At 42.8% G+C, this 13,785-nt stretch overlaps 1 protein-coding gene across 1 annotated transcript in view; it reads right to left on the bottom strand.

Moving 5' to 3' along the window:
* LOC106579676 (reversion-inducing cysteine-rich protein with Kazal motifs) overlaps positions 1-13,785 on the bottom strand; it is a 108,239-nt gene that overhangs the window by 43,280 nt on the left and 51,174 nt on the right. The window contains exons 7-10 of the mRNA XM_014159806.2: positions 12,290-12,323; positions 11,361-11,558; positions 8,598-8,862; positions 6,943-7,116 (exon numbers count right to left, since the gene is read on the bottom strand). Of these exons, the coding sequence (XP_014015281.2) occupies positions 6,943-7,116; positions 8,598-8,862; positions 11,361-11,558; positions 12,290-12,323 (671 nt within the window). The remainder of the gene's footprint in view (positions 1-6,942; positions 7,117-8,597; positions 8,863-11,360; positions 11,559-12,289; positions 12,324-13,785) is intronic.

The following is a 13,785-nucleotide window of genomic DNA, read 5'->3' as shown; positions in this document are numbered from 1 at the left end:
AGAGAATTGTACATGAGCAAATGTATGAATATGTTAACCTGTTAGGGCTAGGGGGCGGTATTGACACGGCCGGATAAAAAACGTACCCGATTTAATCTGGTTACTACTCCTGCCCAGTAACTAGAATATGCATATAATTATTGGCTTTGGATAGAAAACACCCTAAAGTTTCTAAAACTGTTTGAATGGTGTCTGTGAGTATAACAGAACTCATATGGCAGGCCAAAACCTGAGAAGATTCCATGCAGGAAGTGGCCTGTCTGACAAGTTGTTGTTCATCTTGGCTCTTTTTATTGAAGACTGAGGATCTTTGCTATAACGTGACACTTCCTACGGCTCACATAGGCTCTCAGAGCCCGGGAAAAAGCTGAATGATATCGAGGCAGGCCCAGGCTGAAACACATTATCGCGTTTGGCAAGTGGCCGATCAGAGCACTATGGGCTTAGGCGCGTGCCCGAGGCGACCCCATGCTTTATTTTCTTTCGTCTGTTTACCTAAACGCAGATTCCCGGTCGGAATATTATCGCTTTTTTACGAGAAAAATTGCATAAAAATTGATTTTAAACAGCGGTTGACATGCTTCGAAGTACGGTAATGGAATATTTAGAATTTTTTTGTCACGAAATGCGCCATGCTCGTCACCCTTATTTACCCTTTCGGATAGTGTCTTGAACGCACGAACAAAACGCCGCTATTTGGATATAACAATGGATTATTTGGGACCAAACCAACATTTGTTATTGAAGTAGAAGTCCTGGGAGTGCATTCTGATGAAGAACAGCAAAGGTAATAACATTTTTCTTATAGTAAATCTGACTTTGGTGAGTGCTAAACTTGCTGGGTGTCTAAATAGCTAGCCCTGTGATGCTGGGCTATCTACTGAGAATATTGCAAAATGTGCTTTCACCGAAAAGCTATTTTAAAATCGGACATATCGAGTGCATAGAGGAGTTCTGTATCTATAATTCTTAAAATAATTGTTATGTTTTTTTGTGAACGTTTATCGTGAGTAATTTAGTAAATTCACCGGCAGTGTTCGGTGGGAATGCTAGTCACATGCTAGTCACATGCTAATGTAAAAAGCTGTTTTTTTTAATATAAATATGAACTTGATTGAACAAAACATGCATGTATTGTATAACATAATGTCCTAGGGTTGTCATCTGATGAAGATCAAAGGTTAGTGCTGCATTTAGCTGTGGTTTGGGTTTATGTGACATTATATGCTAGCTTGAAAAATGGGTGTCTGATTATTTCTGGCTGGGTACTCTGCTGACATAATCTAATGTTTTGTTTTCGTTGTAAAGCCTTTTTGAAATCGGACAGTGTGGTTAGATTAACGAGAGTCTTGTCTTTAAAATGGTGTAAAATAGTCATATGTTTGAAAAATTGAAGTTTTTGCATTTTTGAGGTATTTGAATAACGCGCCACGGGATTACACTGGCTGTTGAGTAGGTGGGACGCAAGCGTCCCACCTAGCCCATAGAGGTTAACAAACAGGGTCTAATGTATGATTTTCAGTCGGGTTTTAGAAAAACATACTCCACTGATTCATGTCTACTTTACTTGACTGACTTCATCAGGAAAGTGATTGATGAGGGAAATCTGTGTGGAATGGTACTGATTGACCTACAGAAGGCCTTACAGTTAACCACTGTCTCCTAATCTCCAAACTGGAGGCACTGGGGTTAAGCAGTATCCCTCTAGGCTGGGTAAAGTCCTATTTATCAGGAAGGGAGCAAGTAGTAGAGGTTAATAGTTCACTGTCTCAGGCAAAACCAATGAGTTGTGGCATTCCGCAGGGGAGCGTGCTTGGGCCACTGCTGTTTTTATTGTATATTAACGATATGAAAGATGCTTGTTCTTGCCGTCATTGTCTTTATGCGGAAGACTCTACACTTCTGGTGTCTCATAAAAGTAAAACTATGTTGGAGAGCATACTTAGCACAGAGCTTACTAACATTAGCAAATGGCTTGGAGATAATAAGCTGGGAAAACTGATTCAATTCTTTTTGGATCCAGACCTAAATTGTGTAGGTCGTCTGAAATCAGAGTGGAGTTAGGGGGTGAGTTGCTGACAACTAAAACCTCTGTTAGCTACTTGGGATGTATCCTTGATGGAAGCTTGGGAGGTGTATGCATGGCCAATAAGGTGCTAGGGAAGTTTAATGACAGGACTAAGTTTTTGGCTAGGAAGTCCAAGCTGCTTGATAAGGACTCCATGAAAGTACTAGCTACTGCCCTCATTCAATGGCATTTTGACTATGCTAGTACTTCCTGGTTTGGGGGCTTATCTAAACTTATGAAGGGGAAGCTCCAGATAGCCCAGAATAAGCTGATCAGGGTAGTATTGAAGGTGAGTCCACATACTCACATAGACAGGAGCTGCTTTCAGGAACTAAACTGGCTGCCTGTTGAGTCTAGGGTGTCCCAGATTAGACTAGGTTTGGTTTACAGGAGTATTTATGGTCCTGCGCCCAGATATCTAAGTGATTACTTTCCTCGCGTTAGGGATGCACACAATCACAGCACCAGATCAGGTGTTGCTGATGTGTGCTTATACAGGTTCAGGAGTAATGCTGGGACAGGTACTGTATACTGGAGCCTCAGAATGGAATGAATTGCCTCTTCCTATAAAAACAACGTCCTCTCTGGACAGCTTTAAAAATAAAGTAAAAATATGTTTGATGTCTTCTGTGCCCATATGAATAACCCTTATGATGTATCTGGAATGATGAGATAGATGTTCTTCTGCTATGTTTTTGTTTTATTATTTCACTGCCATACTGTGTTTGATGTTGTCTAGCCATCTTGTCTCAAGAGAACCACAATGGAAATAAGTCCCAGACTTTATTGTGTGTTATCCTCAATGATTTTATTCATGTGCCTGTATGGCTTTTAAGTTTTATGTGTGCTTGTTTTTAAAAATCGTCGAATTAATAAACTAAATCTCTTTCATATCGTCTGAGATTCCCATAGATTGGAAAGCTGCCACAGTCATCCCCCTCTTCAAAGGGGGAGCCACTCTAGACCCAAACTGCTACAGACCTATATCTATTCTATCCTGCCTTTCTAAGGTCTTCGAAAGGCAAGTTAACTAACAGATTACGACCATTTCGAATCCCACCGTACCTTCTCCGCTATGCAATCTGGTTTCAGAGCTGGTCAGGGGTGCACCTCAGCCACGTTCATGGTCCTAAACGATATCATAACCGCCATCGATAAGAGACATTACTGTGCAGCCGTATTCATCGACCTGGCTAAGGCTTTCGACTCTGTCAATCACAACATTCTTATTGGCAGACTCAACAGCCTTGGTTTCTCAAATGATTGCCTCGTCTGGTTCACCAACTACTTCTCTGATAGAGTTCAGTATGTTAAATCGGAGGGCCTGTTGTCCGGACCTCTGCCAGGTCCGGACAACGGGGGTGCCACAGGGTTCAATTCTCCGGCCGACTCTCTTCTCTGTATACATCAATGATGTTGCTCTTGCTGCTGGCGATTCTTTGATCCACGCAGATGACACCATTCTGTATACCTCTGGCCCTTCTTTGGACACTTTGTTAACTAACCTCCAGATGAGCTTCAATGCCATACATCTCTCCTTCCCTGAACTCCAACTGCTCTTAAATGCAAGTAAAACTAAGTGCATGCTCTTCAACCAATCACTGCCCGCACCTGCCCGCCCGTCCAGGATCACTACTCTGGACGGCTCTGACTTAGAATATGTAGACAACTACAAATACCTAGGTGTGTGGTTAGACTGTAAATTCTCCTTCCAGACCCACATTAAACATCTCCAATCCAAAATTAAATCTAGAATCGGCTTCCTATTTCGCAACAAAGCATCCTTCACTCATGCTGCCAAACATACCCTCGTAAAACTGACCATCCTACCGATCCTCGACTTTGGCGATGTCATTTATAAAATAGCCTCCAACACTCTACTCAACAAATTGGATGCAGTCTATCACAGTGCCATCCGTTTTGTCACCAAAGTGGTGATTTCTGCTAATGGAACATTTGCACGTATAGCCTACTGCCATGTGCGTATAGCTGTGCTTATAATGTGAAGAAATAGCCTAATAGTTTATTACATTTCAAGCTAAAGGTTCTGATCTGTTGCGACGGCCTCATTGCATAAAAAAGTTTTTTTGATGCTAGTAGTTGTATTAATTTGGGATCTATCGCATCTCACAACTGTCCCAGACTATGTTTGGAATATTTATTTCTCGCACAGAATAGGTACATTTTTGTACTATGGGGATAGTAGATTGACATAGGTTAGTGCTTTTGCTGTTCGTTAGGCCTATTTATCTTGTTGGCTGACGAAATGTAAATGTGCATAGTTCTTCCAATATCTTCAATATGCACCTCGAAATTGGATAAGGATGTGCGCAGTTGCGTCCCCGATGTGTCTGTCTTCACTTGTAGCCTGTGAGAAAGACCCGATCACGTGATGGAGAGCCATGTGAGTGAGAAGTGCTTCGGAGCACGAAGCACACATGGAGAAGGGAATTAAAATTATTATATTCAGCCCAAGGGCACAACGGTTACTGGCTACAAAAGGCATGGATTATTTTAGGGGGCATTACGGCCACACAAAGGGGATGCCACCAGGAAATTCGAGGCATTATCAATTATCATTGTCAAATGGTGAATGAGAGACTGATGAAGTGTGTACAGCCTGCGCAAAAAACAAAGCAGAGCTCATGCCTTTCAAGATACTTTTTTCAAATCATCATTAAAGTCTCATCATGCAGCCGTAGAATGTATTACAAATCTAAACATATAGACCAACGTTTGTATCACAACTAAAGTTGCATAAATACATCTAAATTAAGCATGTAGGAGTACCTGTTTCTTTGTTAACCGCTCAACACAGAATAGCCGCGTGCGCACACTACCTCAAACCTTTATTCAATTGTATTCTTCATACTTTAAAATACTATAAAATAATGCCACGTAATTCTAAGCAAATCTTGTCTGCTAAAAGAGTGTAGCCCACAGCCATATGGCATAGCCAGATCAGGACCTAACATAAGAACAACTCAGAGTATACTATTTTGTTATTCTGAAATAGACTACATTTTATCTTGCTTCTTTAGACCTGTCTTAAATAAATAATGGATTTATTGTGAAGGTGTAGGCTATATTACATGGATGTATTGTGAAGATGTAGGCTATATTACATGGATTTATTAGACTTTCTAAAATGTAGATGTTCCAAAGGTCTGAATTAGTGTCTTGTAGGCTATGTGTGGAAGCCAGGAGATGCTAAACCTGTTTATGTTAATTAACGGTCAGTTACCGTGAGACCGGGAGTTATTTGCTTGACAATCACCGATTGACAAAATTTCATGACCGCCACAGCCCTAGATCTACCTGGAACCAAAAAGGGTTCTCCTATTGGGATGGCCGAAGAACCCCTTTGGGAAGCCTTTTTTCTAAGAGTGTAGACCAAGGTCATCATCACCAACTAGTGAACAGACTCTCTGAACAGACTCCAGACGTCTTGGTTTCACCCGACCCCATCCAGCCATGATCACTAGCATGGGATCAACTAAACACTTGATTTCACAACCAACGCTCAAACAATTAACTGTAGAATATATTTAATATGGTTACGAGGCTGTTGGTTCCAGCTTGGGATTTGAGGGAGTTGCCCATAGGGTTATGTATGGGTCACGAGGGAGGGGCCGTGAAATCCAGTAACCCACTAACCACTGGGCTAGGGTGAACTCACTCACTCCCTCCCTACACTACCTACGCCTGTCTCGCTTTTCCCCTGACCTCCATGGGACACTCCAGAATGAATAAATCATATTAGCCTAGCGTGTGGTGCGTCATACAGCCTCAAACCTTGGAGTGATAGAGGACATGCATTTGCAAGATGCAAGTTAACCGTTAGGACATTAGTGAGTCACAGTCTGGTTAACCAGATGACTCACTCAGACCCACCTGTAATTTTTCTTTTTCACACTCACTCTCATTGCCATGTCCCGGTATGATGTGGATCTTTGATACAGTACAGCTCGTTGTGTTGAACGTGGATATGTAACAAAAAGGTTCAGCAATGCAACAGAGCACTACAGACCCTTTTTTGGATGTACACAGCTGTTGTGATATTTGTATATTGAGTTAATTGGTACAGTGTAGTAGGTACCAGAACTATTCACGGTCTGGTACAGTGTGCCCCTGTGTGGTTCAGTTCGTAAGAATGTGGCACTAACAATTCAAAGGTTGTGGACTCATTTGCTTCAGGGATCACATACTAAAATGTATGCATGAGATCATTGTTATTTTATTTCAACTAGGCTAGTCAGTTAAGAACAAATTTTTATTTTAATGACAGCCTAGGAACAACTGCCTTGTTCAGGGGCAGAACGACAGATTTTTACCTTGTCAGCTCGGGGATTCGATATTGCAACTTTTCAGTTACTAGTCCAACGCTCTAAACACTAGGCTACCTTCCGCCTCTGCATATATTGACATATATTGTTATTATATAATGGTAATAATACAATGTTGGGTGAGAGCGTCTGTTAGCCTTTGGATAAAAACATCTGCTAAATGATCAAAATGTAAAATAGTACAGAGACAGTCAGTGGCGGCCCTTTGGGCAGTTGGGGCCCATTTCAATTTAAACCCCTAAAACACAGCAAAGTCCGCCCATGATAGTAGGTATTGTAGCATACCTGTTATTGAAGTTGGAACAGAAGGTATATTAACAGGTATAGCAGGTATATTATCTGGTCTAGTAGCTAGGTAGAGTAGCATACCTGTTGTTGAAGTTGGAACAGAAGGTATATTAACAGGTATAGCAGGTATATTATCTGGTCTAGTAGCTAGGTAGAGTAGCATACCTGTTGTTGAAGTTGGTACAGAAGGTATATTAACAGGTACATTATCTGGTATAGTAGCTAGGGAGAGTAACGTACCTGTTGTTGAAGTTGGTGCAGTAGCCCAGGTCCTTGCAGCCCAGCTGGCAGGGTTCCCTGACGTCGGCCAGGCAGGTGACCAGGGGCTTCTCCACAGGGCTGTACTCACACATCTGGTCAAACTCCTGCCATGTTTGAGTTCCCCAGTTTGTGCTGATCTCCTGACACATATCCCTGTCGGGGACGAAACAGAGTTAATTGATTTTGCATTGCTGTTAGTAGCCTGCAAAACTGTTCGTTCGTTGTGTTGCTTCTTGTTTATTGTTTTTGCTGGTTCACCGTTTATATTAAAATATGATGAACCCAACCCACACTGCGCCTTGGTCTCACTCTAACGATGGACGTTACAGAACTTCCCACCACCAATGGACCAAGCAGCGTGGAAGGGAGCAGCACCAGGAGTGGATCAAGCAGCGTGCTCGGGAGGTGATGGCATCCTTGTCGCTGGAGGAACTGGAGGGAAGAATAGACTGGACTTGGGAACAGCTATTGGACCATTGCAACAGCCTGCCGGGGAAGCAGAGCTTCAAGAAATGAGTTTCCATGGCCTAAGATCACCTTGCTCAATTCCAAGCGTTGGGTTTGGCGGATGCCGGGAGAACGCTACCTGCCCCAATGCATAGTGCCAACTGTAAAGTTCGGTGGGGGAGGAATAATGGTCTGGAGCTCTTAATTTATGGTTTGGGTCCCTTAGTTCCAGTGAAGGGAAATCTTAACACTACAGCATATATTGACATTCTACACGATTCTGTGCTTCCAACTTTGTTGGAACAGTTTGGGAAAGGCCCTTTCCTATTTCAGCATGACAATGCCCCCGTGCACAAAGCGAGGTCCATACAGAAATGGTTTGTCAAGATTGGTGTGGAAGAACTTGACTGGCCTGCACAGAACCCTGACCTCAACCCCATCGAACACCTTTGAGATGAATTGGAACGCCGACTGCGAGCCAGGCCTAATCGCCCAACATCAGTGCCTGACCTCACTATGTGGCTGAATGGAAGCAAGTCCTGCAGCAATGTTCCAACATCTAGTAGAAAGCCTTCCCTGAAAGTGGAGGCTGTTATAGCAGCAAAGGGGGACCAACTCCATATTAATTCCCATGATTTTGGAATGAGATGTTCGACGAGCAGGTGTCCACATACATTTGGTAATGTAGTGTATCTATATATGTATGAACAGTTTTTTTTGGGGGGGGGGGTTAGAATATATACATATTTTTTTCTCCCCAATTGGTAGTTACAGTCTTGTCCCATCGCTGCAACTCCCCTACGGACTCGGGAGAGGCGAAGGTCGAGAGCCATGCATCCTCCAAAACACGACCCCGCTAAGACACACTGCTCGCTTAACCCGGAAGCCAGGCGGACCAATGTGTCGGAGGAAACACCGTGCGCCATCTCATGGTTCTCCCGGATTGAACTCCTCAAGCACTGTGATCCAGTCCCTTAGACTGCTGCACCACTCGGGTGTTACCTTTTACACTTTATTTAGACAGTTGGAAATAGAGGGGGGACAGGCAAGTAGGACAACGTAGGAAGGGTGGACGCAGGGATTGAACCCCGGTCTACGGTGGGGAGCAGTATGTGATGGGCTGGGATTGTTACCACTAGCTGTAAGCCATTGTAATCACTACAAGCATCTCATCAGAGTAAACTAACCGGCAGAGTGAGGTATTGGCTTTGTAGCAGCAGTGCAGCTTAGCGCCGTCCATCTTGGCTGTAGGTGAGGTCTCCATCTCGCTCTCGGTGGGGGGGTGGGCACTGCCCAGGAAGCACTGCCACAGCGGGTCCTGGGGCAGTGGCTGGCTGCCACACTCATCGATCAGGCCTTCCATAATCTCGTGCTCTGTCGTCATGGTGCGCAGGATGCGCCGGCACGCCACCTGGCAGTGGGGCTCATCAGCCCGGTCGCAGCAGTACAGGCCTGGACGGACAGACAGATGGATGGATATTGACTTTTCCACACTTTGTTATGTTACAGCCTTATTCTAAAATTGATTAAATTAAATTTTTCCTCATCGATCTACACACAATGCTTCATTACGACAAAGCAAAAACAGATTGTAAGAAATGTTTGCAAATGTTTTCAAAATAAAAAACAAATACCTTATCTACATAAGTATTCAGACCCTTTGCTATGAGACTCGAAATTGAGCTCAGGTGCATCCTGTTTCCATTGATCATCCTTGAGATGTTTCTACAACTTGATTGGAGCCCACCTGTAGTAAATTCAATTGATTGGACATGATTTGGAAAGGGACACAGCTCTCTATATAAGGTCCCACAGTTGACAGTGCATGTCAGAGCAAAAACCAAGCCATGAGGTCAAAGGAATTATCCGTAGAGCTCCGAGACAAGATTGTGTAGAGGGACAGATCTGGGGAAGGGTACCAAAAAATGTCTTCCTAGAGCTGGCCGCCCGGCCAAACTGAGCAATCGGGAGAAGGGCCTAACCTCTATGGGCTAGGTGGGACGCAAGCGTCCCACCCGTGGTGCACTCCATCAACAGCAGGTGCATTTCAAGAGCGGCAAATTTGAATCCAAATAAATGTCAAAATTCAAATTTTTCAAACATACAACTATTTTACACCCTTTGAAAGATAAACATCTCCTTAATCTAACCACGTTTTACGATTTCAAAAAGGTTTTACGGCGAAAGCATAAATTTAGAGTATGTTAGGACAGTACATTTACAAGAGTTGTGTGTAATGTTTTGTCGATTCAAAGACAGGGTCACCAAAACCATAAAACCAGCTAAAATGATGCACTAACCTTTTACAATCTCCATCAGATGACACTCCTAGGACATTATGTTAGACAATGCATGCATTTTTAGTTCTATCAAGTTCATATTTATATCCAAAAACAGCGTTTTACTATGGCATTGATGTTGAGGAAATCGTTTCCCTCCAATAACCGGCAGTCAAGTCAGCAACACAAATTAAATAATTAAAATTAGAAAACATTGGTAAAATATTATATTGTCATTTAAAGAATTATAGATTTACATCTCTTGAACGCAATCAACTTGCCAGATTTAAAAATAACCTTACTGGGAAATCACACTTTGCAATAATCTGAGCACTGCGCCCAGAAAAATACGCGTTGCGATACAGACAAGCCGTCATGTTGGGGAGATCTAAAATCGAAAATACTATGTAAATAATCCATTACCTTTGATTCTCTTCATCAGATGTCACTTCCAGGTATCACAGGTCCATAACGAATGTAGTTTTGTTCAAAAAAGCTCATCATTTATGTCCAAAAATCTCCATCTTGTTAGCACATGATCTACTGCCCCCTAGCCCTATTATGTCAGGGAGGTGACCAAGAACCAGATGGTCACTCTGACAGCGCTTCAGAGTTCCTCTGTGGAAATGGGAGAACCTTCCAGAAGGACAACCATCTCTGCAGCACTCCATGAAATCAAATGTTATTTGCGCCGACTACGACAATGTAGTTCAAGAAATAGAGTTTTTCAGTAGACGCAAGCCACTCTTCAGTAAAAGGCACATGACAGCCCGCTTGGAGTTTGACAAAAGGCACCTAAAGGACCATGAGAAACAATATTCTAACGTCTGATGAAACCAAGATTGAACTCTTTGGCCTGAATGCCAAGCGTCTAGTCTGGAGGAAACCTGGTACCATCCCTACAGTGAAGCATTTTGTTGGCAGCATCATGCTGTGGGACTCAGCATCAGGGACTGGGAGACTAGTCAGGATCGAGGGAAAAATGGACGGAGCAAAGTACAGAGAGATCCTTGATGAAAACCTGCTGCAGAGCGCACAGGACCTCAGACTGGCGCGAAGGTTCACCTTCCAACAGGACAATGGCCCTAAGCACACAGCCAAGACAACGCAGGAGTGGCTTCAGGACAAGTTTCTGAATGTCCTTGAGTGGCCCAGCCAGAGCCCTGATTTGAACCCGATCTAACATCTCTGGAGAGACCTGAAAATAGCTGTGCTGCGACGCTCCCCATCCAACCTGACAGAGCTTGAGAGGATCTGCAGAGAAGAATGGGAGAAACTCCCCAAATACAGGTGTGCCAAGCTTGTAGCGTCATACCCAAGAGGCTGTAATCATTGCCAAAGGTGCTTCAACAAAGTATTGAATAAAGGGTTTGAATACTTATGAAAATGTGATATTTCAGTTTTGTATTTTTAATACATTTGCAAAAATCTCCAAAAAACTGTTTTTGCTTTGTCATAATGGGATATTGTGTGTAGGTTGATGAGGACATTTTTTAAAATCCATTTAAGAATAAGGCTGTAACGTAACAAAATGTGGAAAAACTCAAGGGGTCTGAATACTTTCCGAATGCACTGTACCAAGTCATAGCCAGTGATTGGAGGAATGCAACACAGAAACAAGATACACACAGGATATGGGGCTGCTGATAGGTCAGTATTAGATATACTCACTGTCTATTGGGCTCCTGATTGGGTAGGACTTGGAGTAGTTGCCCACACAGCCAATGAGCTCGGGGCTGATGCTCTGGCAGTATTCCTTGACAGCCTTAATTTGCGAGACGGTGGGGGAGGAGTCTGTCCGGAAGATGGCCTGGCAGTACTCTCTGCAGTTGGTGTGTCTCCCTGCATAGCTGCAGCACACCGAGCCCACTGACACACACACACACACACACACACACACACACACACACACACACACACACACACACACACACACACACACACACACACACACACACACACACACACACACAGTTACAATATGCTTTCCATTCACTTCAATAGAATTGTAAATGTCATTAAGGCTATGTAGACTATTTTTGTCTTGAAGTAGCCTTTAGCTTCATAAAATAGATGACAGACATTACAAACATGAGGAGTTAATTAGAATACAATACAGTAGACTTCCAGGATTTCCTAGAGAATAGTCTGATTAAATGGTGAACATTGGAGGCAATCTCCAGTTGTTAGACTTCAGGAAGTGCAAGACCTTACATCCTCAAAATCGTCCCAAAAGCGTGTCTGCAGGGCAGGTTCACAGCAATGCGTTGCAGCTCCTAATATAAATAAGGGATTCATCGGCTGACTGACTGATTAAATCATTTCTGCGGACCAAAGGCACGTAAACATGGCTCATAAAGCAGTGGTGATTTCATGTTTATATAGACATTTTTTGGGGGTCATTTAAGAGATGCTCTTATCAAGAGCAACTTACAGTCCTGAAAAGCACACATTTCCATACATTTCCTTACTGGTCCACTGTGGGAATCGAACCCACAACACTGGCGTTGCAAGCGCCATGCAGTACCAACTGAGCCACGTCACACTCTGATTGGTGCACTTGGGTTAGCATCTTGTTGTAGAGAATGTTGGAAACTTACTCTCATTTTTGGTGATACAGCTGTGTAGTGGTTTCTGTAAAAGACAAGAAAAACACTTTTGTGATCTAACATACCATTATTGAACACCCATTATTGTACACACATTATTGAGTCAGATCCATTCATGACATTTCTATCTGAAATATTCTGAACCCGTTCCTCTTCTCTCTCTATGGAGACCTCATCCACTGTCCTGTCCTCAGTACAGTTAAACCTCCATCAGAAAACTCACGGCTTCTTTCCATCAAAACCGTAAACAGACCATAAAGGACCATAAAGGCCAGTGCTGCTGCGTGCTTTGGCTCAGCAACGATTCATGAAAGGGCAAGATGAGAGGCCAGTGCCTTATTAAAGCTGGGGAGGGGAGTTTGGTCGTGGTCCAAACTAAACATTAAGCCCGCCACTTTGTTTTTTGTTTGTTTGGAATTAGGAGGCGAGCCAGATGAAAGGAGTCCTCTGCTAGCACATCGCTAGGCTACGCTAGGCTAAGCTAATAGCTATGCTATTCTACGCTAATAGCTAAGGTAAGCCAGAGCCATATTCATGTACACTGAATGCACAAAACATTAGGAACACCTTTTTGCCCTCAGAACAGCCTCAATTCGTCGGCATGGACTCTACAAGGAGTCGAAAGCGTTCCACATGGATGCTGGCCCATGTTGTCTCCAATGCTTCCCACAGTTGTGTCAAGTTGGCTGGATGTCTTTTGAGTGGTCGACCATAATTGATACACATTGAAACTGTTGAAAAAAAACCCAGCAACGCTGTAGTTCTTGACTCAAACCAGTTTGTCTGGCACCTACTACCATACCCAGTTCAAAGGCACTTAAATGTGTCTTGCCCATTCACCCTCTGAATGGCACACATACACAATCTATGTCTCAATTGTCTCAAGGCTTAACAATTATTCTTTAACCTGTCTTCTCCTGTTCATCTACACTAATTGAAGTGGATTTAACAGATGATAATTAATGCTTCTGCATTCCGATGTTTATTTCTGATAGTTTTCAAAACCTATGAAGATGTCCAGTGAAAGCAGACATGTTGACACTCCACCACAGTAAAGACTTGGATACACAAATCCCGTATGCTAATCAATAAAAACGTTGGTTAAATTCACTGCTCTGTTTTGCTTGTTTACAGCAGTCCATTTCATAGAGAACTGTGGGAGGTGTTCCCGTATATATATACGGGAACACACTATATATATATATATATATATATATATATATACACAAATACATATAGTGGTGTAAAGTACTTAAGTAAAAATACTTGAAAGTACTACTTAAGTAGTTTTTGTTGGGTATCTGTACTTTACTTCACTATTTATATTTTTGACAACTTTTACTGTTACTTCACTACATTCCTAAAGACAATTATGTACTTTCTACTCCATACATTTTCCCTGACAGCCAAAAGTACTTGTTACATTATGAATGCTTAACAGGACAGGAAAACGGTCTAATTCACACACTTATCAAGAGAACATCCCT

The sequence above is a fragment of the Salmo salar genome, chromosome ssa19 (genome assembly GCF_905237065.1).
Source record: "Salmo salar chromosome ssa19, Ssal_v3.1, whole genome shotgun sequence".
In the NCBI taxonomy this organism is placed as follows: Eukaryota; Metazoa; Chordata; class Actinopteri; order Salmoniformes; family Salmonidae; genus Salmo; species Salmo salar.
The sequence above is the reverse complement of the archived record's forward strand: the minus strand, read 5'-3'. Positions and strand labels throughout refer to the sequence as shown.